Source organism: Pollicipes pollicipes, unplaced genomic scaffold (assembly GCF_011947565.3).
Source record: "Pollicipes pollicipes isolate AB1234 unplaced genomic scaffold, Ppol_2.1 Scaffold_4740;HRSCAF=5597_pilon_pilon_pilon, whole genome shotgun sequence".
Taxonomy (NCBI): Eukaryota; Metazoa; Arthropoda; class Thecostraca; order Pollicipedomorpha; family Pollicipedidae; genus Pollicipes; species Pollicipes pollicipes.
The window spans coordinates 25,728,363-25,755,939 of record NW_023596545.1 but is presented as its reverse complement, the minus strand read 5'-3'; the positions used below and the strand labels follow the sequence as shown (position 1 = coordinate 25,755,939).

The 27,577-nt window shown below is 55.9% G+C and overlaps 1 protein-coding gene across 1 annotated transcript; it reads left to right on the top strand.

The window, feature by feature from the left end:
- Positions 1–27,398, top strand: LOC119099315 (glutathione S-transferase D4-like). The gene is made up of 5 exons (XM_037222448.1): positions 1–50; positions 8,233–8,381; positions 8,950–9,008; positions 23,211–23,361; positions 26,584–27,398. The coding sequence occupies exons 2-5, from the start codon at positions 8,244–8,246 to the stop codon at positions 26,884–26,886; spliced, it is 651 nt and encodes a 216-aa protein (XP_037078343.1). The 5' UTR covers positions 1–50; positions 8,233–8,243; the 3' UTR covers positions 26,887–27,398.
- Positions 27,399–27,577: the final 179 nt, after the last annotated feature.

Here is a 27,577-nt window from a genome sequence, read left to right as displayed (position 1 = left end):
GACGACCACAGGGCACCGACGGCACCCCGCGCCGGCGCCGGACGCACCAGGTGGGAGTTCGGCGCACCAGCCGGGGCCGACGCTGGCCGGCTGGTGACGCGTAGCAGCTGCTGGGCCCAGCAGCTGGCACAGGTCGCCAGCCGCGGTCGTCGCCGACCGGCTAGTGACCTGTGTTGGGCGCCGGCGGCTCGTGTGCTGGTTTTGCATCCTTGTTCGCGGTCGGCAAAGTGGAATCCGATTAGCGTTGCGTTCATCTTCTTAAGGTCTGGTGTAGATGATGCTCACGTTCATGCGTGCATTCACCCATCAGCGGTGCCAAGCACGGATCCGCTGCTGCGTGCAGCGCGGTAGTGAGTCACTTTTTCAACTTTTCATCTTAAAACTTCTATACCAAGGAGGGATGTTATTTCGCCTACCTTGCTGCAACCTCTTCTCGGTATTGTTAATAAAAATATTGTCTTAGTTTGAAAAACCCGCTTGCCAAGTTGGTACAGCTCAGCTCTAAGTCGGGGGCGCAGTCGCAGGTTGGGAGGCGGCGCCTTAGCCTCCCAGCTGTGAGCGGTCCTTTGTCCTGACCACTGTAGCGATAGGTAAGCTAAGCTTCATAGTCTGACAGCTGTGACTCTGTGTTGTTCCTGTTGACACCGGCATATGTTCGGAATAGAAAGCCTGACTTAAGCTCTCGCAGAAAAAGCCATTTTAACACGCACTCGGGTGGCCGGTAGGATTCCCTTCGCTCGGGTGGGGGTGGGGTCGATTTGACCCCCTCCTGAGATCTCAGGAACTAAGAGAGCTAGAAACATAAAATTCACGGGATGAATTGGCCTGTATGTGAGCTCACTTAGGTCACAGTCTAATGTTCCCGAGGTCATGACCTTCTGGTAAAATCATGTCAAACAAGGCCAAACTCCAAGTTGGTCTGCAAAGTGTCCCAGAACCTAGACACCTGTTCTAAACAAAAGGCCACATGTTCATTCAAGGCCATTGGCCTCGAGTCATGGTGACCAAAATCATACAAGACTGCCTTGAATTTTGCATTTGAACAAGCGACAAAGATTACACTAGGTAATAAGTTCCTAAAACGAAATGTTGGCCGACGCCACTTTAGGTCAGTGACCTATTCTGACCTTTAGGAATGACATGGAATGTCTTATGCGGTTCCTGTTTTCAATAAATTCGAAATGATCGTCAGAAGCTACCTCACGCAGCAAGTTACCCTTCTTACTCCACCCTAGGTCAATGGAATTTGGCCATCCCATTGTTGTGTTGCCTAAGAAAGTATCTCAGAGATGTATGGCTTTGTCCAACACTCCGTTGTTCCATCAGATTGAAGGATTCCTTAGAAATTGACTTTGGTGAATCCATGGCCTGACTTTGATCTGCCGTAGGTGAGTGACTACAAGATAATCTAATATTTGATACCACACGATCCGCTATTCAATTTTCTACAGCCTTGTACAATTTGGCGTGGCTACGCCGCGCCGTTCGGAAACCCTTCCGGAAAAACCTATGGCGGGTCAAATTGACCCCCACCCGCGCACGTGTAATCATCTTCCATTGAAAGACACCTAGTTCGCCAGCTTTAATACGCTAGGTTTTCTCAGCATTTTTTACCCGAGGTAAAAGTTTTTAGTAGTTTTTATCCTTGGCCGGTAACCTTCAGAGATCATCACTGCACGAGTACGATCGCAATGTTGCCTTTTGATCACGACGATGGAACTAAAGACCCAAGCCCCCAAACAGACCGCGTGATGATCAGATGATCGCCCCGTGGATGACACCAGTGGACTGACGCCCCCTGCCGTGTGGACATGGCAGCATCGGTTGATGGCCCGTCTGCGCATCATGGACACCGCCATGGAGTGACCGCCTGCTTGTCTTGTGGCCGTGACCTCGGCTGTGGTATCGGATGCCGTGTGTGGAAAAACTGGACCACTGTCCTCGGAGCACAAGTGGTGGCCAGTGAACTGGGATCCTTTGTCATGCGGACGTGGGCACAGAGATGGTGACCTGGCTTCTATGGCGATGACGACTGAATTAGTCACTCGCGTCGTGTGAACATTGTCATGGAATTCGAAGCCTTTCATTGCTGGCAAGCTGATCAGACATGGCTCAACAACTGGGCGAGAAGACGTTAGTCACAGGGCAACCAGGAGGAAAAACAGGGCAGCTTTCAATCGCCTCTCATCAACGCATGCAATATTCTGTAGTTCATTGCAACAACCTAGAGCCGGATTGAACGCAGGCACTCGGATACTGCTTCATTGAAGCTGACGCTCGCAATCAACTGCCCTTGACTTTTTTAGCGCGAGACTGGGATGTTGTGAAACCACACCTGAACAGATAGGTGCCCTGGTTAGATGAGGTTTTTCGCTTGTGCGACTCGTGTGATGGTATGTCTCTGTGCTGCCGCTTTGGTCCACGTCGCCAAGTGCGAATCTCGTCACTGAAGTCCTTGAGGTGCATTACGTCACACATCTTGCAACGGCCATTCTTTAATGGGTAGGTTATGTAAACAAATGTCATTGTTACTGCCAATGTCGTCCCTGCACACGCAAACACTGATGTGACCGTTGGCGGACCTGTTCACCAGGCTTATGTGACCGTTGGCGGGCCTGTTCACCAGGCTTATGTGACCGTTGGCGGACCTGTTCACCAGGCTGACGTGACCGTTGGCGGACCTGTTCACCGGGCTGATGTGACCGTTGGCGGACCTGTTCACCGGGCTGATGTGACTGTTGGGGGACCTGTTCACCAGGCTCATGTGACCGTTGGCGGACCTGTTCACCAGGCTTATGTGACCGTTGGCGGACCTGTTCACCAGGCTTATGTGACCGTTGGCGGACCTGTTCACCAGGCTGATGTGACCGTTGGCGGACCTGTTCACCGGGCTGATGTGACCGTTGGCGGACCTGTTCACCAGGCTTATGTGACCGTTGGCGGACCTGTTCACCGGGCTGATGTGACTGTTGGGGGACCTGTTCACCAGGCTCATGTGACCGTTGGCGGACCTGTTCACCAGGCTTATGTGACCGTTGGCGGACCTGTTCACCGGGCTGATGTGGCCGTTGGCACACCTGTTCACCGGGCTGATGTGACTGTTGGGGGACCTGTTCACCAGGCTCATGTGACCGTTGGCGGACCTGTTCACCAGGCTGACGTGACCGTTGGCGGATCCGTTCACCAGGCTCATGTGACCGTTGGCGGACCTGTTCACCGGGATAATGTGACCGTTGGCGGACCTGTTCACCAGGCTGATGTGACCGTTGGGGGACCTGTTCACCAGGCTGATGTGACCGCTGGCGGACCTGTTCACCGGGCTGATGTGACCGTTGGCGGACCTGTTCACCAGGCTGATGTGACCGTTGGCGGACCTGTTCACCGGGCTGATGTGACCACTGGCGGACCTATTCAGCGGACTGATGTGATCGCTGGCGGACATGTTCACCCGACTTATGTGACCGCTGGCGGAGCTGCTCACCGGACTGATGTAACCGCTGGTGGACCTGTCCATCGGACTGCTGTGATCGCTGGCGGACCTGTTCACCGGGCTGATGTGACCGTTGGTGGACTTGTTCACCGGGCTGATGACTTGCAAGTGAGGCCATTGGGCCGGTGATCTCGAACACTGGCGCGCTGTGAATACAGCTGGGTCGCCCGTGGCCGGTGGACGTTATCAGTGACTAACGAGCCCGTTATATGTGGACGGCACCGGTCGACTGATGACCTGTAGACAGGACTGACCGCCTGATGACCTGAAGACAGGACTGACGGACTGATGACCGGGCCGTCTGGACATGCCCGCGCGTGATGTGGGCTCTACATCATGTGTTTTCTATGGACACGGCCACTGGACACGATACCATGTGTTGCGCAAATACTGTTATGCGTGAGATACGTGCAGCCTGGAGACTGGAGATTTCCCTATGGTCCTTGATCAACTGCAAGTAAACTGATTCGAATGAAGCTTAAATCGCCCAACTTTGGCTTCATTCTGGCGACCATTCTGATTCTGAACCGAATCGATCACAAGTCTGGCCAACAGGTGGTGGAACACTATCTATATGAATGGTGAAACCGACCTATAGTATTTGGCATGGTGTCCAAGTGTTGCTATTTGTCTTCTTCAATTTGCATTTTGACGCCGATGGACTAATATTTTAACGATTGGAACGCATGCAAGTTTCTTGAGAGTGAACTGGAGAGCATGAGCGACGATACTGATATCCGGCTTCTGGTTTGCTTGATAATTTGAAGCCAAGAACGTTTGCCTATTGTTCACAAAACCATGACATCTTGTTTCATGGAAAACTCATTTGTCACTCATTTGTCTGCTTCAGTCTTGTTGCTAGGAGCTCTCTCTCTCTCTCTCTCTCTCTCTCTCTCTCTCTCTCTCTCTCTCTCTCTCTCTCTCTCTCTCTCTCTCTCTCTCTCTCTCTCTCTCTCTCTCTCTCTCTCTCTCTCTCTCTCTTTCCCCCTCCTTTACCTGGAGAGACCTCTTTGTGACCTCTTTTATATGTCTCAGTAACATCGTATTTCAGGCGTAAGACTTACAGGACTTGAGGATGTCTTAGTGGGGGATCATGCCATATAAAATATCTGAGGGTGATTTATGCTATGCATTGCCTTCCGAAGTCACCTAGCATTGACATAGGTACCATCCCAACACACTGGCGGGGGTGGGGTTCCTCTGCACGGGCCGCTCAGGCTCGCGGGGGGGGGGGGATTTACGACCTGCGTGCGCGCCACGTACCTACCAGAGCGCTCACCTGCAGCAACTTTCTGAAGGCTGTCGCCGTTTTCAAAGCGCTCCCAGTTAAGCCGCAATATTGTCAGGTTGCGCAGCTAAGCCAACTACCAGCTGCCAGCTACCATCACTTGAGAGGGCTGGATTACTCGGACGCCAGGACAGCTGCCACTTGGTCGTGTTGGCTGCGCACTGCGCAGCGGGTCTCGGCCTTGGAGCCAACGTGGATGATATACTGCGTCTGCGTGCAGTCATCTCCACCTCTGTGTGGTGTCGTCATCGGCCTGCAGTCGCTGAATGGGCTGCTGTTGTTGGACGGTTAAGAATCAATTAGCAATAAATCTGGAAAGCCATTGTGCCTGATGTTTGGAGAGGATCAGGGGCCATTTCGACATGCAGGGTGATTCCAAATGGGAACCTATTCGCCCAGGCCTAATTATGGAGCGTGAGAATTGTCTCGCTTGTGGGAAGCGAGTATCAAAGCACGTCGGCCATGCTCTGTCGATTTTATTCATTTCTTTCTTTTTGTTTAATTACAAAGAATCGCGTATCCAAGACTGGAATCCATGCGTAGTTTAGTATGCTAATATAAAAGCCACGGGAGAATTTCGCCGCGGGCCTAGAAATGGCTGAGTGGTTCTGGCAAGTCAATTAATTTTAGATTATGCGATGGATTGCCGAAGGCGCGAGACCGACTAGCTGTCAGGGTGTGTCTCCCGAATGTGAAATAGCATAGCAGCCAAAACAGACCCACCAAAGATCCATATGATATAGCATATATCCAATTCCGTCCGGAGGTTGTTCAAGAGGGCTTAGATTATTGAGACAATCTCCAAAATGAGCCGCACGCTGTCATGATACATTCACGATTATATTTTTTTGGTGGCTTAGAAGTGCGTGGATAGGCGCTGAATTTGTCCTCCGCATGGTTCATGTTAACTTTATTCACGAAACATTCCAAAATGTGGCTTATTGTGTGATTCGGTACAGTTGCAATCGTAGTATCAGTGCAGTATTAAAGCATGACAACAACGCAACCACATTCGCACGTTATCAGCCATACCGTCGTTCACACAACTTTGTCAAAAGCCAAATCAGTAATCAAAAGCTAAATCGTCGAAACATGTTGCACGACGGAAAGCAAGCCGTGATTACACAACGGACCGTCTATATCGGGCAGTCTTGTGCGAAGCTCCTGCGGGTCCGAAGGGCGGTGATGGTCGGCGGCAGGCGACTCCAGGATGGGGTCGTGCGGCACGGAGAAGCCCTGCGCGCCACCGACAGGTGAAGGGCTTGCTGATCAAGGGCGCTCGTCGCTGTCACCCGGGTGGCACGCGGTCATACAGCAGTGCGTAGGGTGAACAGGGTCCGGACCTCTACCGGCGGCCGCGGGTTCAAGGGCCCTGAATACAGCGAGGCCGTCACGGTGGATGGCAAGGTCACTGACACCGCGACACTCAGCGCTTGGACGGTCGCCGCCATTGAATCTCGCCAACGAGTATCGGTGACATTAATGTCCTCAAAGTTTATCACCTCTTACACTATGTTTGGGTCGCACCCTGCAGCCCCAACTAAGACCGAGAGGCAGAGCGGGAGATGAGAGAATGCGTGGGACTGGATGAGAAGCTTACGATCTTCGGGCGTAAGATGGTGACGATTTTTATGCAAGCACAAAAGCATGGCGTTTAGCAACACGGGATATGTGCAACTCCCAGAAAAGGGTGCTTTCGATAGCAGCATCTCCATAGACGACGAAAGGCTTAAGCTGTGTTCCGTAATGTCAAGGTGAGAATATAACTTTTTCAGGGATTGTGAAGTGCCAGGGGGGAGAGTTGTTTTGGTGAGATTCATTTAATGGGAGCTAGGTGTGAGGGGCGACTGAATCACTTGGATGTTTTCCTTCTGTCGGGATTTCAAAACGGATAGTTGGTCTAGATGAACGCGGTCAAACAGTTTTGTGTCGTCGACACAGGACACTAGGCGTTCGTGAGGGATCTAAGCTGGAAGGTCGTTTTGATGGCGCTGAAAACAATTGCGCTGCATTATCATCTGCCAAAACAGCACGTTGAACTGACAGAATCACGCAAAACAGAGCCCACCAGACGCGACCCTACCCAGTGTTGTCCGAACCGACCCCCTGGGCACTTGGGACGTTACGCAGCGCTATCCGTCCACTGCTGCGGGGTCGCCAGCTGGACAGCGACGGCCCGGGGTCGATCGATCGCTCTTTATCAGTCGGCTATCGCTGGGATTGCACCCAGACGGCGGCGCCACCAGAAACGGATCTGCCACATCACGTGACCACCAGCTGGCCGGCCACTGCCAGAGGGACCTCCCGGTGACGGATCTGCCACATCACGTGACCGCCAGCTGGCCGGCCACTGCCAGAGGGACCTCCCGGTGACGGGTCTGCCACATCACGTGACCGCCAGCTGGCCGGCCACTGCCAGAGGGACCTCCCGGTGACGGGTCTGCCACATCACGTGACCACCAGCTGGCCGGCCACCGCCAGAGGGACCTCCCGGTGACGGGTCTGCCACATCACGTGACCGCCAGCTGGCCGGCCACTGCCAGAGGGACCTCCCGGTGACGGGTCTGCCACATCACGTGACCACCAGCTGGCCGGCCACCGCCAGAGGGACCTCCCGGTGACGGGTCTGCCACACCACGTGACCGCCAGCTGGCCGGCCGCTGCCAGAGGGACCTCCTGGTAGCGGGTCTGCCACACCACGTGACCGCCAGCTGGCCGGCCGCTGCCAGAGGGACCTCCCGGTGACGGGTCTGCCACACCACGTGACCGCCAGCTGGCCGGCCACCGCCAGAGGGACCTCCCGGTGACGGGTCTGCCACACCACGTGACCGCCAGCTGGCCGGCCGCTGCCAGAGGGATTTCCTGGTGGCGGGTCTGCCACACCACATGACCACCAGCTGGCCGGCCACCGCCAGAGGGACCTCCCGGTGACGGGTCTGCCACACCACGTGACCGCCAGCTGGCCGGCCACTGCCAGAGGGATCTCCTGGTGGCGGGTCTGCCACACCACGTGACCGCCAGCTGGCCGGCCGCTGCCAGAGGGACCTCCTGGTGGCGGGTCTGCCACACCACATGACCACCAGCTGGCCGGCCGCTGCCAGAGGGACCTCTCCGTTGACGGCTGGAAGAGGGAGTTAATTTCGGTGACCAGCCGGAGCTTGGCTGCGGCCGGTGTCCACTGGCCCATCCCCCCTTATGATTTAGGTGTTTCAGGTGTGGGGTGCATTTCCAACGTGACCGCTTCGCACCCTCATGTTTATAGTCATCTGATAGTAGTATACGTATCGATTATATACCCATGATTTTTACGCAACTGCGGTGCTGCCAGGCGCAATCCAACTCGCAACGCGCATTTATCACCTTGGCTCGGTATGCCGTGATTCTTGGCCTTCCCTTCCGTTGTATCCGTTGCTTCAGGTCGGTAGTTTTTTCTAAGCATCGCTGTCGCCGACAGGTGACGACACCATGGAATTGATGTACAGCCCTATGTCCACGTCCTGCCGGGCCGTACTCATGTGCATCAAGGAGATGAAGCTCAAAGTCGATCTCAAGAAGATGGACATCCAGAGGAAGATGGAACACATGATGGCCTGGTTTGTGAAGGTGCGGAATGTTCTAAGATGCACGTCGGGCGCGTTGCAGGCGACCGATTGCTCGAAATGCCATGAAACTTGGGAGTTTTGTTAGATATCTGATTAAAAACGCTGGCTACCGATCGGAGGCTGTCCTCCGTCTTAGACATTTTCAGGTGGATGATGGGCTTGCAGCGAAAACAGCTGGACAGTAAGCTGTCCAAGTTGCAACTGACACCGTGTCTCAGCGTGTGGCGCATGCGATGTTCACAGTGTGCAGGAATATGGCTGCGGGCTGACGTTTTTGGTGGAGCCGGTTTGGTCATGGCAACCGTTAGACGCTGATGTTTAAGTACTCCGAGGCACCTGACATTTCCTGTCGATGCCTGTTGCCACCACAAATGCCCGGCATGCAGATGCATGCTGCTTATTTTACCTCAGAAGCAATCACTAGTTCAGATTGTCACTTATTCAGAGTACGTTGCTTGCTCACGGAAGTGAACGGCGGCGTGTTGTGGGGATGCATTTTGAGTCGCCTGGCCGCCCGTAAGAAATGCACGGCGCCCCCGCTGACCGTTGACCGAGTCCTTCCGCTTCAGCTGAACCCGCAGCACACCGTGCCAACCCTGGAAGACAACGGCTTCATCCTGTGGGAGAGGTGAGTGGATGGCCATGGTCACATCTCCTGATCATGCGTGTTGGTGTGGTCATGTGGTGCACAACTGGCAACACGTCCTACGAAATGTTGATATAATTGTCTACGAGGCATCAAGCCCATGCCAAGCACTGAAATGCACTGTCTTAATCAGAGATGTGCCTAGCGGATGCCAAGCTATCTAGAAAACTGACATTTGACGGAAAGGCGCGGGGCCCTCGGTCCGGTCGAGGAGGCGTCGCAACACAGGGCACCTCCCGAACTACACCACGGACGGCGAACCCGAGCTACTGTTGTTACCGCTCCTCTCACCCCATGAGCAGGCAGACGCGCAAGCGACAAACCCAAACACAGACCCTGATCCGACACCAAGCACAAACGCGCATCGTAGCGCAACCGCCCGAATCCGACGCCCCGAAGACCGACACCCTGGCCGCTAACCTCGCGGCCCGTGTCAGCGATCTGATCGGGCCTTGTCACGTGGGTGTAATCGCCGCCGTGTTTGTTCACCGCGCTATGGAGACGTGCCCATTTGTGGCTGAAGGGAGGAGAAACATCTGGCCACACCGCAGCCATCAAGGCTGCTGGAGAAGCTGGGCCGTTTTCGGGCAGATGTAGAAAGTGAGCAGATTGTCAGCCAATCGTAACGTCTGCTTATTCACTCGTAGCGGCAGCTCCAGTCGGTAATTAAAGGCTGTACATCTGACCAGATCGGAATTCAGCGCTGTTGTCAGTCGGTTTGCAGTGTGCGCTGATGCTGCACCGCACTGCGCAGAACTGTTCTGAACGGCCGTGCACACTAGAGCCAGGACACACTCAAACGCCCTGACGCGGCCGCGGGCTGCCTGCAGCTCCCCGCTCCTCGCCCGTCTGACCCCAACGAGCCCTGTACGTCCGTCGTCCGCACGGCCTTCGCTCCCGGCTGGCGCGAGGCCACTCCTCATTATGCAGCGGTGCGGCCGCCCGGCGGGCCGGCCGGGCGGTCCGGCAGCCTCACCAGGGGCGGCTACCGCGCGCGGCGCAGCAGTCCGGCCCTGCCGCGTCAGGCGGCCCAGACCTGGGATAAACACACGCCACGGGGTCGTCTGGTCGGCCGGAGATAGCAAGCTCCGATCAGTCTGACTCAAGGCCTAGACCGTTCGTCAAACGTATCGGTCTGCCGCGTCATGGATTGGAAGAGAGTGGCCAGACCGGCCGCATTTAGATGCCAGAGAGTGCTGCTAAACATAACATAGCACCACCATGAGGAATTTGAAAGTTAACGGGACATGAGATTGTCGTGGATGTTTGGTAATTGCCGGCCCCCGAGTCAAAGAACCCACCCGGCTGGTTATGGCTGTCACTCGTGCAAGACGCACCGACCGCCGCGTCCCTTCCTCCCTGCTAGAAAAACCTTAGTCGCCTTCCCTTTTCTTTCATGTCCCATTCGGCTTTTATTCGAATCCCTTCACAGCAAACGTCGCCTCTATCAGACCTTACAGATGACGCCCGTTTTCGCTCCGTGCACGTGGCGACTCGTGCCTCTACCATCTACGTGCCTTCCCTGGCGACGCCTACCTCTACCCCTCTCCCTGAGGACATGGTCTTCACCCCTGGCGCCCTCACCCAACCAAGACGCCTTTCTTCGCTTCCCTTCCGAAGTCCTCCTCCGCACTTCCTCTTCAATGAGGAAGCCCTCCTCCTCCTCCCCTTCCAGCCTTCATCCCTGGGGCGTCTGCGATATCTACGAGGTCAGGTGAAATCTCCTACCTACGCTTGCCAGGCCTCCCTCCCTGGTAACCCTGACCTGGGGGGCCCTTCCTGGTGACGCCTACCTGGATTCCTTCCCTGTCAACACTCACCTGGCCTGCCTCCCGGCGACCACCTTCTGGCCGTCCTCCCTGGCGACCGCCGCCTAGCCTGACTTCCTGGCTACCCCTTCCTGGCCCCCCTCCCTGGAGGCGTTCGCCTGGTCTCCCTCCCTGCCAACCCCGGCCTGGCTTCTCTCCTGGGCGATGTTCGCTTGGCCTCCCTCCCTGGCGACCTCACCCAGGCTGCTCTCCCTGGCGACGCCCGCCGGGGCCCTTCCTGGCATCTTCAGCCTGGCTTCTCTTCCTGGCAACGCCTGCGCGGCGCCGATCATCCATCAGGCCGACGGACACTGCGGCGAGCGCGGCGAGATGAACTAATGGCCCGCTGTCGGCGAGGCGCCATCGCCGCGGCGCCGCCCGCTGCCCGCTGCTGGCGGCGCCTCTGCCCCGACCACGTGCCCACCACAAGGCCGGCCGAAGGAGTGTTCCCGCGGCCGGCGGCGGCGGCCGCTCGCCCGACGCCGCAGTTCGCTCGACGTCGGCTGGCGGGAGGGTCGGGCGCGAGCACCGGCGGGCGCCGACGGCCGTCGGGACCTCCGGGGCGCGCCGCGGCCGCGGGCGGCGAGTGACTAGTGCGAGGCCCCCGGGATCAGGCAGGGTCGGCTGGTGTCGTTCGGACGTCCTCGGTTTTAGTTGGTGGGGCGTAAGCGCGGGTGACGTCAGCGTGGTGACGTGCGTTGTGCTGGACACGGCTCCCTTGGTGTAGGTAACAGTGGTCTGTAGCTATCAGACTCAATCGCTCCTCAGCCTTTTGATCACCGGCTCATTTTACTGTTTGCGGACGAAATCTAGCTCGTGTTGTAGGGAGGACAGGATTCCAGCGACCTCGCTCCGTCGATTTGCTTTGTTCATTTAGTTTTACCAGCCACAACAGTGAAATCAGCAAAGGAACATTTAGTTGTGTTTCGTGCATGCGTGAGGTGTACGGCATCGGTGCTATCGGTATCGCCCGCGGTACCTTCATTTACCTCATGGAGACGGAAACACCTTACGATGTACTTTCCTTCATGCACAGGGTTTGATTTTAGTTGCCATAGAGAGCACCACGCGTTTTGACGATGCTATTGAGGATGTTTTTTTCTGCCTCGCTGGCATCGGTCACCTGCCATGTCCGCTAATGCCCTTCTTTTAACGTTCCGGTCAGAAGGCTCAGACGAGCCAGTTCATGCTGAGATATTCCATGCACGTCTCTGTTATGTGATGACAGGTGGCTATCACAATGATAGCCGTTGACGTGCCGCTGTCTCTGGCGTCTCTGATTTTTTTGCAACGCCCGACTGTCCGCTGATTTCTGGCCTTTGCCGTTCCGCGGTGTCCAGTCCTGTTCTGATGTCCTCAGTTGCATCATCATCTGATGTCCGGCTGCCGGACTTATGTGCGCGTAGTCAGTCGCGAAAAACTTGCCAAGAGGCGCGGTCACGGCTAAAGGAAGGGCTGACCATCCGCGACTGCGTGGCTCGGTAGCCTGAGCCTCCATGGAATCTAACGCCTGATCCTGGACTGGCATCCTCGGGTTCGGTGGGACCGGACACTCCCGACAATGTGACGTTATCGAGCCTTCCGTGTCTGGAAACGGAGTTCACACTCGAGGGTGAGGGCCAGAGCTAATCTCAGTTCAGATCCCGCCCGGGGGGAGTGGCTTGTCGCCGGTGCGCCCCAGAGCCAAACACCTCAGCCCGCTCGCTCTGTCCGTCCGCTCTGCCCGCCCGGGCGCGCGCCGTGCGGTGCGGCATCGGCCGCGTCAGCGTCACCTCTGGTCGCGTCGGCACGGTGGCCGCACCAAGCATGCGCCGCGCGTGGTGCGCCGCATCGAGTGACGCTGTCCGCTGGGCGGCGGCGCCGGCCTGCCGGAGGTGGGGCCGGCTTCGGCGGCTGCTGGGCCGGGAGGTGGCGGGTGCCACGTGCGCCAGGCTGGGGCCGGTGCGTGCCCCGGGTGGAGCTTGAGGGCGCCGCGGCGACGCCGTCCGAGGGCGGGCCGCGCCCGGCGCCCCATCTCACCGTGACGGCCCCCTGGCGCGCGCCGCATGGAGATGAGGGCGCGCTGCGCGGCGGCGAGGCCAGCCGAGAGGCCTGAGCCGGCCCGCCCAGCTCCGCGCCGCGTCGTCAGCGCCGCCCGGTCCGGCCGTCCGCCTCGGCCGGCGTCGGCCGTGACCCGCGCCGGCCGAGCCTCGAGTCGCGCGTCGACCAGGCCCCGCCGGCGCATTCGCTATGCGTGCGAATCACCGCGTCAAGGCCGCCGCGCCACGGTCCGCCTGATTTGCATGCGCGACGACCTGCCGGGCGGGCGCCTGCAGCCGGTGTCCTGCAGCGGAGACGGCCGCCGAGCCGGGCCGAGAGTGGTGGGCCGGTCAGTGGCCATGGTAACGCGCCCCGGCCCGGTCGGGCGGACAGGCGGCCGCTGTCCGGCGGTCCCGTGTCCGCCCGCCGGGGAGAGAAGTCGCGTCTCCTTGCCCGGAGTGGGGCTGACGGCGCGGCGGCGGGAGGAAGACGGCGCCGCTCGGCGTCAGACCGGTCACCACCTGTCTTTTTCTGCTTTGCTGCCGCGTGCCAGTGCGATCCGACGGCAAGTAGAGAAAGATTGGTGGGTACCGGTCGTCTCGACGGGACTCCTGTGTACCATCGAGGCTGTACCGTCATGATTCACACCATCCATTGCTGATATTGTGCGATGCTGGTCGCAGTTGAACACAGCTTTTGGAGGATTAATACACGGTGTCCGTGAAGAGGAGTTTTCTATCGCCTGACATATTTGTAAAACGCTCTAACGCATCGAACGTCCTGCCACGAGCTGCAGTGGAAGGAAGTCCAACAGAAGTGACAAAGGCCATTGGATCTGGGAACAAGGCGATGCCGGATGTGTTTCGCACATGAGACGCCTGTTCTGGTAGCGGGCCGCCGCCATTTTCAACGCTGTCGAGCGGCAGCCCGCAACGGCTGGCACCTTGGAGCAAACATTGATTTCGCGGCGTCGAACAGTACGTCACCTCAGCTTATTTACATGGAGACCGTGCATGGCCGGCCGAGGGGCGCTGGCGCGGCCTTGGCGGAGAGAAGTCGTCCTGGTCGCTACATCAATATACAGACGCTCACATACCTGACCTCGCGTCGCGCCGATCGCAGTCCGAGGAGGCTGGAGAGGCCACCACCGTCGCCGTCGCTCCGGGGCCAGGAGCTTGGGCTCACCAGGAGGCTGCCAGGGCCGTGGATCAGGCGCCGGGCGCTGACTGGCCGCTGGGGCAGGGCGGGACCGGTCGCCATCCTCGTCCTCGCCGCTCGATCTCACCTCCCTCCCCCCCCCCCCCGCTGCGAGGCGACGATGGCCGTCCGTGTCAGGGATGTCGGTCGTGGTGCAAGCGTGCTTGCCTCACTCGCCGCGTGAAAGCGATGCCAGCGGAGTGCACCCGCGGAAGGCTCGGCCGCGCTGCGGCTGCTCTCGGGGTGATGCCGGTACTCGCGTGGCCCCCAAGTTTGTCCTTTAGATAGCAAACATCGCTGTTGACATAGTGCTGCGCCTGAGGGGTGACGCAACCTGGGAAACCTTTTCCTGATACTTGATCGTGGCTTGTGGGAGTGCGCACGTCCCTCTCTGGGGGTGCCGGTTTCGTCCTGCACATGGCTTACAATCGGTATCCAAGAGGCTGTATTTTCGAAAAAGCTGACGAGACAGCACGCTACATCAAACATGGATTTCGCTGACAAAAATACAGACACAAAGTCACAAAGAAACGCTGACTCTGGGCTTAAAAGTTGCTGACGCGACGCATGTCAGCCGGCTGTTGGTCTCCCATCAAGTCATTAAACAACAGTGAGCCGCACCAACGCGTCGTGAATTCCCAACACACGACACTCCACACGAATCGTGCCTCTCAGCGACGCAAAACACTGCACTCAAGGCATGCTTGTGAATACCTCTGCACGTGGAGAACGAACCACGGATGGGGAAGGGGGCCTCCTTAGCAACGAGAGCGGAAGCCATCTCACCGGTGGGAAACGCCTTGCCGGTACATATGTTCCCTCTGATGTTGACGACCAAGCTGATCGGCTGGGCTGATTGGTGGGGTTTTCCTGGCAATGACCGTGAGACCTCATGCCTCCACCGAGGATCTCTGCCTTCGTCTGGGCGTTCCGCGAATGCCGATTGTCTTCACCAGGCGTTCCGGACATTTGCATCTCCATTGCCTTTGCAGCCAGGCCGACTGCTAAGCGATAAAACGAGCCCAACCGCCAACGGCGGGCCCCTGGCGTGTTGCTAGGCGCTCGTGGAACGCTCAGTGATAATTTCCTACTGCACATGCTCTCCACGCATTCTCGGCCTACGTGTCATAAGATTGTTCTATGACCCATGCCCTTGACTGAAAGTGCACTGAGGACCACGCAACGGAGCAGTTTTAGTGGTAGTAGCCATGGCATCGGCATGTTTTTGCATTGCCCGTTAGTCACCCGTTCACAGAATATACTGGTTTTCGTGGCCATTTCACTTAGGCAACTATGTGATTATATGCTTGGAAGGCTTCATAAAACCCCTTTCTTTTCATTCATTATTTGAGCTACCTCTCCTCGGGCCCTGCAGTCCGGGCTTCACATAATTAACATCTTCATGAATCACGACGGAGCTTCGCACCAAATGCAGTATGCAGACGTCCCAGCCGCTCCATCAGGCCTGGGCTACACTGACAGCACGGTTGTCAGGAGGTTCACCGGCTGACGTCAGGGTCCCTCGGAGCCATGACCCGGAGGGCGGGAGCTGCAGGCACCCCTGCTCCGCACGGGCAGCCGCGCGGCCGCGATGTCACGGGTGTGACTGCGAATACCGTACACGTTCCCAACGGGCCGTGTCTAAACACAGCGGAACGTGCGCGGCACTGTACAAAGAATATACGGTGGCGCCAGAACTTGCCGGACCGCGGGAACACAGCAGTGCCTTCCGGAGCACACGCGCAGCCGACGGAACACAACAGTGCTGGAGCACTCTAAAGCTGGCAAACACGGCAATGCCGTCCGTGGCACCTCACAGCTGGGGAGCACAGCAGTGCATTCCGGAGCAAACTCACGGGTGAAGCACCACGGAACGGAACGTTGCCCTCTAGAACAAATACTGGCCAACGGTGGGACGGAACACTGTCCTCCTTGCGTTGTCCTCAAGGGGACTCACGACCTCGAGATCACGGAATATGGCACTGTCCTCTGAAGCGCCATCGCTGTCAGCACCGCGAGGCCTGCCGCTGTGTTCCAGAGCATACCTGCCGCTGCGGGATCACACGCAGAGTACAGAGCACAGAGCATCCAAAGCGCAGGGCCGTCTGCGGCACCACGACAGCCTATGCTTTCGTCTGGAGCGCGTTCCCACTTTGTGGGATTCGGACAAAACACAGCCCCCCAGAGCACACCGGCAGTCAAACCACAGAGCACGGCGCCGCTCAGCTGATCACGCCGGCGTCTGCGGCGCCGGGGAACGCAACACTTCGATCCGCGGCAGGCTCACTGCTGCGCGATGACATGGTGCGTCACACAGCCCCGCAGAGCACATTTACAGCTGGAGCTGGAGCACCAAGGAACTCACACTGCCGTCCGAAACACACTGCAGATGAGGAACCGCGGAACATAACTGTGTTCCCAAGAGCACATGCACGTCATCGTAAGAAGTGTGGAGCGCCAGCGCCGCCGCCGGAGCACACTCGTAGATGGGGGACCGCGGAGCACGTGTGTGTTCTCAGGAGCACATATACGTCATCGTGGAACTGTTGAACACAGCGCTGCTATTCGGTCAGGGTTCGCCCCATCTCTGCGGGGCCTTCGAGTACCGCCCCCAAGGACACAGGCGCAGCTGCAAGCCACGCAACACGACACTGCCCGTCGGGTAGAGCACGTTTCGCGGGGACCAGAGCACCATTTCTGGTCACGTTTTGGACGTTTCCGCCGCGCGTTGAAAAGGCCGTTTATTTTGAGCGGCGCCGAGGCTCAGGACGGCGCGCCATTCCATGCGAGGCCCACCGCGCCCCCTCGCCCAGACGTGGCTTTACCGTGGGAGTGACGTCAGTTGATGGATCACTTGGTCACGCCGCAGCACCGTCGGTTCGGCCATGGTCAAGCCCCGTCAGGCCGCGTGGCTCGTCTGTGAGTGTGCAGATTAGCGCAGAGCTGTTGGAAACGCCACCAGCCGCCGGCTATCTTGGTTTTGCGCACGCACTGAACCCTGCATCTAAACGATCGGCTTCTAAATACGAACATCCCAATGATATAACACCAGGTATGAAAACAATAAAGGCGCTCTTAGAACATCTTAATTTATCCCGAACAGTTTAGATAATAGTTGGCATATGAACGCCTTACAAGGTCCAAAGAGCAGGTGTTGTGTATGATTCTGGCCGTCCTTGAACCCAAGTCTGGACTTCTTATGGCCTTCTGTGACTATGACTAAATTAAACTGATTAATTACATAGACAAATTCGACTCAAAGAAGACACGAAGAAGACTCAGAGAAGAGAAAACTCAGAGAAGACTCGAAGACCTTGAAGTCGCTTTTTTTGAGAATTTGGATTCCGTTTTGGACATTAGACTCAAGGTGGTTAATAAGCGCATGAGATGTAATTAAGACTCGGACACATATAATCCCGAAGACCATGGGATTTAACCCAAACTTCGGCGTTTATTCGAGTTTTTCGACCAAGGTGTTAAGTGAACTTTGATAGCAAAACGCGCGTTGTGAAATACATAGTTCGGTACGGACAGGTGTGTCGATTTTACATTCACCTGTGAGTCCCCTGCCCCCTGAATGTGAGTTGTCCCGTCCCCCTCCATGTTGGTCGTCCACTAATGTCTTTGCGTAGAATATGACGAGAAACGTAGGAGAGGTTTAATTTAAAAAATCTGAAACCCATAAAGCGCCCACAGAGCCTGTGTAAGACCGACGTATTATGGTTTATTTTGACATTATTTGCTGTTGCATGGCTATTGTTGCTGCTCGAGTTAAGATATTGTTGGTGTTAAGTGTATTTGCGAGGATCATACGCACATAGGTAAGACAGTACCGCTAGCATGATTCCTCGAAGAACAACCAGGAGGAACGAGAGCTAGATGTTTTGATATTTCAGTTTACATGCCTTCATCGAAACGAATAATAGTAGCAGTGGTCTTCTGGTAGCCGTTTCCATAAGGACATTTGACCGAAATATCAATGCATCTATCTCTCTTTTCTCCTAGTTGTTGTTCGAGTAATATTATTAACAGCACTGTCTTATCTGTAAGGGATTTTGTTTGTTAAAAACTAATAAGAAGCAAAGAATTCCCCTCCACAAAACAAAATCGTGAAGAAATACACATTTGCGGAGAATGGGTGAGGGTTGGAGAGGCTGGGGGGGGGGAGGGGGGGGGGGGTCATGTCGCCGGCCCCTGCGCTCGGCTCCGCGATCACTTACAGATATCAACGGCCCTGGTTATAGATGAAATGAACAGACACCCCTCACAGCCTACCATGGATAACATGAGCAGGCAGGTTATGAGCGACCGACGTCGCCTTTGTGTTTGGTTGTGTCGGTCAGCCTCATTTTGGCCGTTTCGGCTGCCTTCGGTTTGGTTAGGCTGAATTGGTTTTGCTAGATTAGGTTAGAAATACGGGGAAGGCCATCAACGTAACCATACAATTTGATACGTTTTCAATGATAATTTGATGAGACGTCAGTTAAGATCAGCATGTCTTAGTTAGGTTAAGCTTGACCTTGTTTGCTTTTCCAGGTTTTTGTTCTTGACGTACTTTATCTCTGACAATCTGATATACATTATCTTTATCCAGTGTCATTCAATGATGAACTGATGGGCCGGGGCACAGAGGAAGGCGCGAACTACTTCTCCAAAGAATTGGAGTCAGACTCGAACACACCTATCATTAAACATTAAATTGATTGAACTCAGCCTTACGTAATATGCCAGAGGTATAAAGTAGGATCTTGAAACTAGGACTGGGAGACGAATGCCGACGGAGTTTTTGGACCTGGACAAATGACTGTTACAGAGAGCTTCAACCCTTCCTAGAGTGCAATGCACCTTGGCGGAAATGTTAAATAACCTCTTGTCTGTCCTTGCGATCCTTGGGAGGCCTGGCGGAACATATGTCCATCTTCGGAAGAATTATAAGAGTATGTTCGTCGTCCATACTTGAAAGAAAGACTTTGACGCCCGTATCCATTGGTCGTAACCGCATGCCCATTGAGAGCTTAATAATAATTGCATTCCCTTCTTTGCAAGGATTGCAGATGAGCTTCTTTCTACCCACCCAGGAAAACGATCTGAACGTTTTTCCCCAAGGAGAATGATTGACACCGTGGGCATCAGAACTGGAGATCCGTGCGCAACTGACCCACCAATTTTTGTGAAAGCTTAGCGTTAACGCCAAGTCTATCCGTGGAAGTTGTCCCCCTCGAGAGGGATTCCGCCCTCCCGCTTTTCGGGACGGTTACTCGTGCGTGTTCGCACGCGTCTTCACTCCTGTTCAGACAATCTGATCGTTTCTCACTTATGAAGGAAGTGTGCGCAGTGTGCACCCTGCCCTCAGCACTGTGTGCGACTGTGAACGAACGTGCAAGCGGCCATCTGGATCACCGAGAGTGGGGTCTGTCACCTGTGCTGCACGTCCTCGATAATCACCGAGGGTGGGGCCCGCTGCCTGTGCCGCACGTCCTCGATAAAACAGCACGTCACGTTCGCGAAGAAGTCGTAATAATCTGTCATATGATACATTCGTCATAAGCTGAAGCAAACAAATCGCATCTATGTGAAGCTCCTGTTCATAAGTGAGGAGGTGTATAGACAGCTGGATACCGTTGTGCCATAGAGTGGTTTGCAACACCTTTAGAGGAGCTCTCAAGATCAACGTTAAATCTATAGCAATGTGTTCATAGACCAACCGTTCAGGACTATGGTGAGTTAAAAGTTCTTATGTTAAGTTAGCAGCCTTCAATATACCAGGAAGTACTGGTTAAATAACTTTGTAATGCAAATGACGATTATATTGGCAGCTTTAAGAATTTGAGGCTGTGCTCATCCTCAAGAGTTTGGAAGCATATGAAGTATATTAAATATATGATGATCTGGATGCATGCGTCATGCACACTTTCTTAAAGTCGAGCACGGCTCGAAACATTGAGTATCGTCGGTATTATTGCTACTTAGAATTATGCCATCGTTTAACCAGGCATAATAAAAGCCGTTAGCATTAGAACTTGCCACTCATAATGCGGAAATGCCAGGCCTTGTTATATCAAGTTCAGGGATATTTCTGCGTTTCCTTGGCCCGGGATTCCCATTTTGCCCAAATGCGTTGGAGAGCGGAGAGAACATTGTGCGGAATGGAGGAGGAGGGGAGGGGGGGGGGGGGGGTAAGGGCAGCAATGGGTGTAGGTTGACAGCTCCTCCCCCCCCCTCAAAGCATATTAAGTGACGTCACTGTCTCTAGTAAGATAATTTCGTTCCATACACCGATATGAATGTCCATGGCGAGTCTATACGTCCATGACGAGCATGCCCACCAAGCGGCTAGCGTCCGTCCACCAGACGGTCCAGTGCCTGCGCACCACACATGTCTACCAATGGGTTGTCAGTTTGCACATGTACCTCTGTGCACCCCCTTGTGAGCCAGTATAGCGCCGTGTACCGAGAGGACAGTCGCTTATCCAGCCCTCCGGCACACCGGCGCCATCACCCGTGCTCTGGGCGTGCCGTCCGCACGTCCGTCAGCTCCCCCGAGCCCCAGCGGAGACTACATCGCCCGCCCTCTCGGCGGGCCATGTACGGCCCTGTCTGAGCTCGGTGCGCCACGCCAGCACCTGTCCCCGGTCGCATCAGCCTGCCGCCGCTGGCACAGGCGGCTCCCGTGCTGGCGGGGTCTCCGCCGGTGCCTCTCCCTCGCCGGCGCGGCCGGTCGCGGCAGGCGACAGGGCGGCAGCGCTGGCGGCGCGCGTCGCCGCCGCGGCCGCCACTCGGCGCTGTTATTCGACGGCGGTTCAAGGCTGCACCACAGGCGCGGCCGGCCCGACGCGCCGGGCTGCGCTCGCGCGTGAGGACTAATGGCTGGAGGGGTCAGATGTGTGCAGCGCCGGCCCGACGCGCCGGGCTGCGCTCGCGCGTCAGGACTAATGGCCGGAGGGGTCAGATGTGTGCAGCGCCAGGCCGGGCCGCGGCGGGCGGGAGTGCGTCAGGACTAATGACCGGAGGGGTCAGATGTGTGCGGCGCCGGCCCGACGCGCTGCGCACGCGCGTCGGGACTAGTAGCCGGTGGGGTCAGATGTGTGCAGCGCCGGCCCGACGCGCCGGGCTGCGTTCGCGCGCCAAGACTAATGGCCGGAGGGGTCAGATGTGTGCAGCGCCAGGCCGGGCCGCGACGCGCGGGAGTGCGTCAGGACTAATGGCTGGAGGGGTCAGATGTGTGCAGCGCCAGGCCGGGCCGCGGCGCGCGGGAGTGCGTCAGGACTAATGGCTGGAGGGGTCAGATGTGTGCGGCGCCGGGCCGGGGCGCGGCGGGCGGGAGTGCACCAGGACTAATGGCTGGAGGGGTCAGATATGTGCGGCGCCGGGCCGGGCCGCGGTGGGCGGGAGTACGTCAGGACTAATGGCCGGAAGGGCCAGATGTGTGCGGCGCCGGGCCGGGCCGCGGCGGGCGGGAGTGCGTCAGGACTAATGGCTGGAGGGGTCCGATGTGTGTGCAGCGCCGGGCCGGGCCGCGGCGGGGGGAGTGCATCGCGGCCAGCTCTCGGCCCGGCATGGGCAGCGAGCCGGCGCCGCGGCGCCGCGGCAGCGCTCAGCTGTCCAGCGGCGGACGCGCCGACCGGTGTGGACCGTCGGGAACGGCGCGCTGAATTCGGCTCGCCTGACGAGAGCCGCTCGTGGCGAGAGCCTCACGCAGCAGAACGGTCTCGAAGAGCGCGGCGGACGGTCATCGACGCTCGTTGCTCGGCACAAGCGGTTGTCCGTCCTTGACACTTTCGTGCTACACGTGGTTGCACAAATATGGTGGGCGTTTGTTGCTCTTCCCTCCTCTCTCTCTCTCTCTCTCGCTCTCTCCTCCTCTCTCACTCCCTTCCCTCTCTCCCGCTCTATCCCTGTCCCTCTTTCGCTACCGCTCTGCCATCCCGCTCAGAACCTCTGATTTCCATACCATGAATAGGCTCCGTGAGTGAGAGAGTGGGCTGAGAATGAGCCAATCTGAGCGCCGTGCCAGAGCATGAATGAGGCATGTTAGCTGAATAGCCCGTGTAATCTTGCTCTGGTGTCGAACATGACCCCTGCTAGAGCGCACTAAGTAGAAAGGCGGATTCACCGAGAAGGCGTTCGATGCAATTCTGACGCCCTGAGCAACGATCCGACTTCTATTTCAGTCACTGTTTCGCAAGAGGTCATCACATGAGCGCCGACTGTGCTCATATGACGTTGAACTGGTGTCTTTCAAGGCGAACTGCAGCCACTGATAAAGGGACGGCTGTCTTTGCACCCCGGGGACAATGGAAAGCGCAGTGTGCCATCTAATGGTACTGCGCGACTGCATTATTTGCTCATCCGTCCGTTTGTCCATCTCTTCGACCGGTAACATTTCGCCGCTGGCTCTCCACGGACCCGCCTTCTCCCTTGCCTCCGTGAAAGAGCACTCTCTTTAACTTTACTACTGCCACATTCTCCACTCTTACAACTCTCCATACTCTACCCTACTCCTTTCCCTACCACCGTCTATTGCCTTGCCTCAGCCACGTCCGTTTCTCCCCGGTCGTCCGACCAGCGTCCGACCCACACCCCGCCGTCCGTCCCCACCACCACACCACTGCCGTCCGACCCACACCACTGCCGTCAGCCCTACACCACTGCCGTCAGCCCTACACCACTGCCGTCCGCCCACACCACTGCCGTCCGACCCACACCACTGCCGTCAGCCCCACACCACTGCCGTCCGTCCACACCAGCCGTCAGTACACCACCGCCGTCCGTCCCACACCACTGTCATCCGACCCACACCACTGCCGTCAGCCCCACACCACCGCCGTCCGTCCCACACCACTGCCGTCCGTCCCACACCACTGCCGTCAGCCCCACACCACTGCCGTCAGCCCCACACCACCGCCGTCCGTCCCACACCACTGCCGTCAGCCCCACACCGCCGCCGTCCGTCCCACACCACTGCCGTCAGCCCCACACCACTGCCGTCAGCCCCACACCACTGCCGTCCGTCCCACACCACCGCCGTCCGGCGCTGAACGTGTCCGCGCCGCTCAGCAGCAGCGCCAGCGACAGTGCGTGCACGTGGTGTGCGCGTGCCCCTGACGCTCTGTGCACGAGGTGTGACGTGGTGCGCGCGCGCGCGCGCTGTGTGTTGCAGCCGGGCGATCTTGCAGTACCTGGTGAGCGCACACGGCCGGCCTGAGTACGACCACCTGTACCCCGCCAACGACCACCAGAGGCGCGCCACCATCGACCGACTGCTCCAGTTCGACTTGGTCACACTCAACAGGGCCATTCTGGAATACTTTGTGAGCAGCTGAGCTCGGCGGCCCGGCGCCGCCCGCTGGCGGCAGGGCGCGTCGGTTTTCACGGGAACTAGCGATTAGCATACGCTTAACTTCTCCCATTGCAATGCACTCGCTGCGGCGGCGTTGCCATGCCAACTTCTCTACAATTCCCGCCGGTATGTGAAGTGTGTGTGGAAGAATACTTGGATGGGGGAGAGAAGGGAGAGTTTTACAGTTTTCAGTCTGGGCTCCCGCCTGCTTTAACTACTGAGGATAGGAACATTATTATTTTATCTGCAGACAGGTGTAAACCTTCAGTTTTCTGTGTAACTGCTACGTTTTGGGGAGCATTTCTTTTTATGGTAAATAACTTTTGAATGACCTCCTCTCAACTGAGACAACTTGCCCTACCCAGGGAAGTTGAGCCCGGAAAATTGCATCGTATGTTGGGAAAGTTGTGCTTATGTTACCTTTTTGCCATAGAGTAAGTTGCATCGCCAGTAAGCGGAATGCGTTACGACATGTAAACGTAACGTGCTCGTCTGTGCTGTTTCGTAACTCATCGTGACTTTGACATGACAAATTTTGCCATTTCATCTGAGTTTGCTGTGCGACCACTGCAGCCTGTTCTGTTGCTCGGGAAGATTACTGGTCTACATAATCGTAGAAAATAGCGACTTACCATCCGAATGACTGTAAGTCACGGCAATCATATCATGCAATTATTGGCAGCAAGTCAGTTACATTTGGTCGGTACATTCTATCACTGATACAACATGCCCCATGCACAGCTGACACGCATGTACCGACTTGGAAGACAGCTCGCGCCACCCGAAATCTTGGGCAAGCAGAGAAGCACCATGTTGCAGCAGCATAAAGCACACATGAACTCCCCTTCCACTCCGTGTAGCATTACGATTGGTTTAGTTATGCCGTATTGCCTTAGGACACTTTCCACCGATTGCTATGGTAACGATATACAAAAACCTGTTTGTCGCTCTCATCCCAAGGCGTGTGCACGCAGGCGGCAGCCAGAAGTACCCTGAAAGGTAAAGCGAGCTGCTGTGAGTCCGCTGAGTGATTCAAAACTGTCATCCATCGCGCAGATTTGTAATAATTCACCCTGATGCTCTTGGACATGATACAACTCACCCTACTCTCTCCACAAGGTAATATATACGTTAAGGGGATCAGACCGGTCAAAAGTGCCTTCGAGTGAATTACGCTATTCCGAGGCAAAAAAAAAACATATATATATATATATATATATATATATATATATATATATATATATATATATATATATATATATATCTGTCCCGTATTATTTTGCTTAATCTGATTGCTTTTGTTTGTTTTGGCAAGAGTTCGTCCTAATGCACTCTCCATAACTCCTATTTTCAGCCAAAGGAAGAGGGCAAAAGTGCTTACATCGCATTGAAAATGGAAATCTGCCGTTTGAAATGTTTTTTTTTGTATGAGGAAGTAAAGAACTGGATGGAATTTTTGGTAGCCTTTGGTTAACTGTTAAGTGCATTTGCGAGGAACATTGTTCGTATAAATAAGACAGCAGTAATAGCCTTATTGCTCGGAGAAAAACCAGGAGAATGGAGATGCACATGCGTTAAAATTTTTGCAACATACCTTTATCAAAACCAATAGCAGAAGTCCGCTATTTTGTATCTGCTATCCAGAAGTCTTGATAGGACTTCTGCTATTGGTTACAAAAGGGCATGCTGACGACATATCAACGCATTTTTGTCTCCATTCTGGTGGTTTTTCTCTGAGGAATAAGGCCATCATCACTGTCTTAGCCTATGGTTAATTTGAAGACGTCCATACCCTGCCGGCTTAATGACCAGCACTGTTCTCGGCCATGTGGGCCTTCATCCCGATGCCGTGTTGGGCACCATCATAACATTACATTGCATGGTAATCAGTGACGCATTCTCAGCTCATGTAAGAACATGATGCATTCTGGATATCATGAACAGCAAATGTGCGTGTGTTGCGTGTGTGCGTGCATGTGTGTGCGCGTGTGCGTGTACGTGTGAGTGCGTGTGTGTGTGTGTGTGCATGTGCGTGTGCGTATGCATGTGTCCGCGTTGACTAAATGATTCAGGTCCCATGCTGTTTTTATTGTTGGACCTCTTAATGTTTAGGATTGAACACAAACAACCTATTTTAAATGAAATATAATGATTTTGGTTTGCAACAGAAAGCAAGTGAGTTTATTTTACACATGTCTGCCGATAAGCTTTCTGGTCAGTTCAACGCTCATCCTTACCATTGTCAGTAAGGATTAGTGTAATCTGACTGTACTATTATCAGTAGCACGGCCAATATGCTTGCCCGTGCTACTGATAAGGCACGGGCAATATGCTCCAATGGTAAGCGCTCTACCTCCTAGGTCGTTCACATACTTGACATTGTTTTCCAGTCATCACAAATGCGACTGCCAGTGAGTGATTTGCTGCATGCGTACTTGACGCACCGCCGCCCGATGTAGGCAATCAATCTTCGCTACCATTCGCGGATGCCTCTGAGTGTCACGGGTATGCAGACACTGTATGTACGAACGCGACGCTCCATCACAGCTGCGACACAGTTTGGGAGCATTGGATCGAGCCCGGTGCTAAGTCCCAGGAGATTCACCGCTGCCACACATCCATGTGGGCTGTTACGTGACCTGACTCCTGGACGTGCACCAGGAGCCGTTGGTTATCCGTGCGCATCTGTTGTGTGACCCGACTCCTGGACGTGCACCCAGGAGCCGTTGGCCGTCCGTGCGCGTCTGTTGTGTGACCCGACTTCTGGACACGTCCGTAGGAGCCGTTGGCCGTCCGTGCGCCTCTGTTGTGTGATCCGACTCCTGGACGTGCACCCAGGAGCCGTTGGTTGTCCGTGCGCGTCTGTCGTGTGACCCGACTCTTGGATGTGTCCCAGGAGCCGTTGGTTGTGTTGTGGACCCGTTTCCCGGACGTGACCCCAGGAGCCGTTGGTTCTCCGTACATCTGTCGTGTGACCCGACTCCCATACGTGTCTCCAGGAGCCGTTGGTTGTCTGTTGTGTGACCCGACTCCTGGATGTGTCCCCAGGAGCCGTTGGTTGTCTATGTGTGACCCGCTCCTGGACGTGCCTCCAGGAGCCGTTGGTTGTCTGTTGTGTGACCCGACTCCTGGACGTGTCTCCAGGAGCCGTCGGTTGTCTGTTGTGTGACCCGCCTCCTGGACGTGCCTCCAGGAGCCAGTGATCCACCACGGGCACGCGCCCGACGACACCAAGGCCAACGCTCTCAAGCAGTCGCTCGACTACCTGGACCGCTTCCTGGAGGGCCACTACGCCGTGGGCGACCGGTTGAGCATCGCTGACCTGTCGCTGCTCGCCACCGTCTCCCGCCTGCAGGCGCACAACTACCGCACCGACTCGTACGCACGCCTGCGCACCTGGCAGGCGCACCTGCAGGCGACGCTGCCCTACTACGACGAGTGCAACCGGGAGGGGATGGAGATGTACCGCCAGATGCTGGAGCAGAGGAAGCAGTGATGGTGGAACAAAGAAGATGGCGCTGGGGAGCGGTTGGCGGCCATGATAAGGTCGTGCTCTTCAAGTTCTCTCGTTATTTTTTGTGGTAGAGCCAGAGAGGACAGCGAAGGTTTCCTGTGGTCGTTTCGTTAGAAGCGCGCGACACATGCATAAATCAAGCTTTATCGGTATGTCATTTAGATAATTATCGGTACGTCAGTTAGATAATTGGGATCGACGTTTAATGCACTAATAATGATTTAAGGTGGATGTTGGGGTCACCGTTCCGTACCCAAATCAGACATGACGGCGACCTGACTGATCTGGAGCACGGGGCTAGCTTTTCTAACCAAATGCTTCGCTGTTCCAGGCAGAATTGTTAGTCTAAGGAAACGTGGTAAGACAAGTAAACTTGAAGCAACCTGATGAAATCCATCCCGGTGTTTTCACACGGAGCTGACCGTATTGCGGCGCTCTTGACGTCGTACCGGCAGACTTAAAGCCGCTGATGGTGACGGTGCGACTCGTGCTGCCGTTCATCAGTCATTCTGTGCAGGATAAGCTGCGCGTGTAGTCCATACCTATGCATCAATTTTACGAGTCGCTGTGCTTGGCCACGTGTACGTAACTGGTGGCAAGCACGCACAGGGTCGATGCCGGCTGTTAGCAATGAATAGTGTGCGCCTTAAACACGCTTTCATAATAGCAAAGG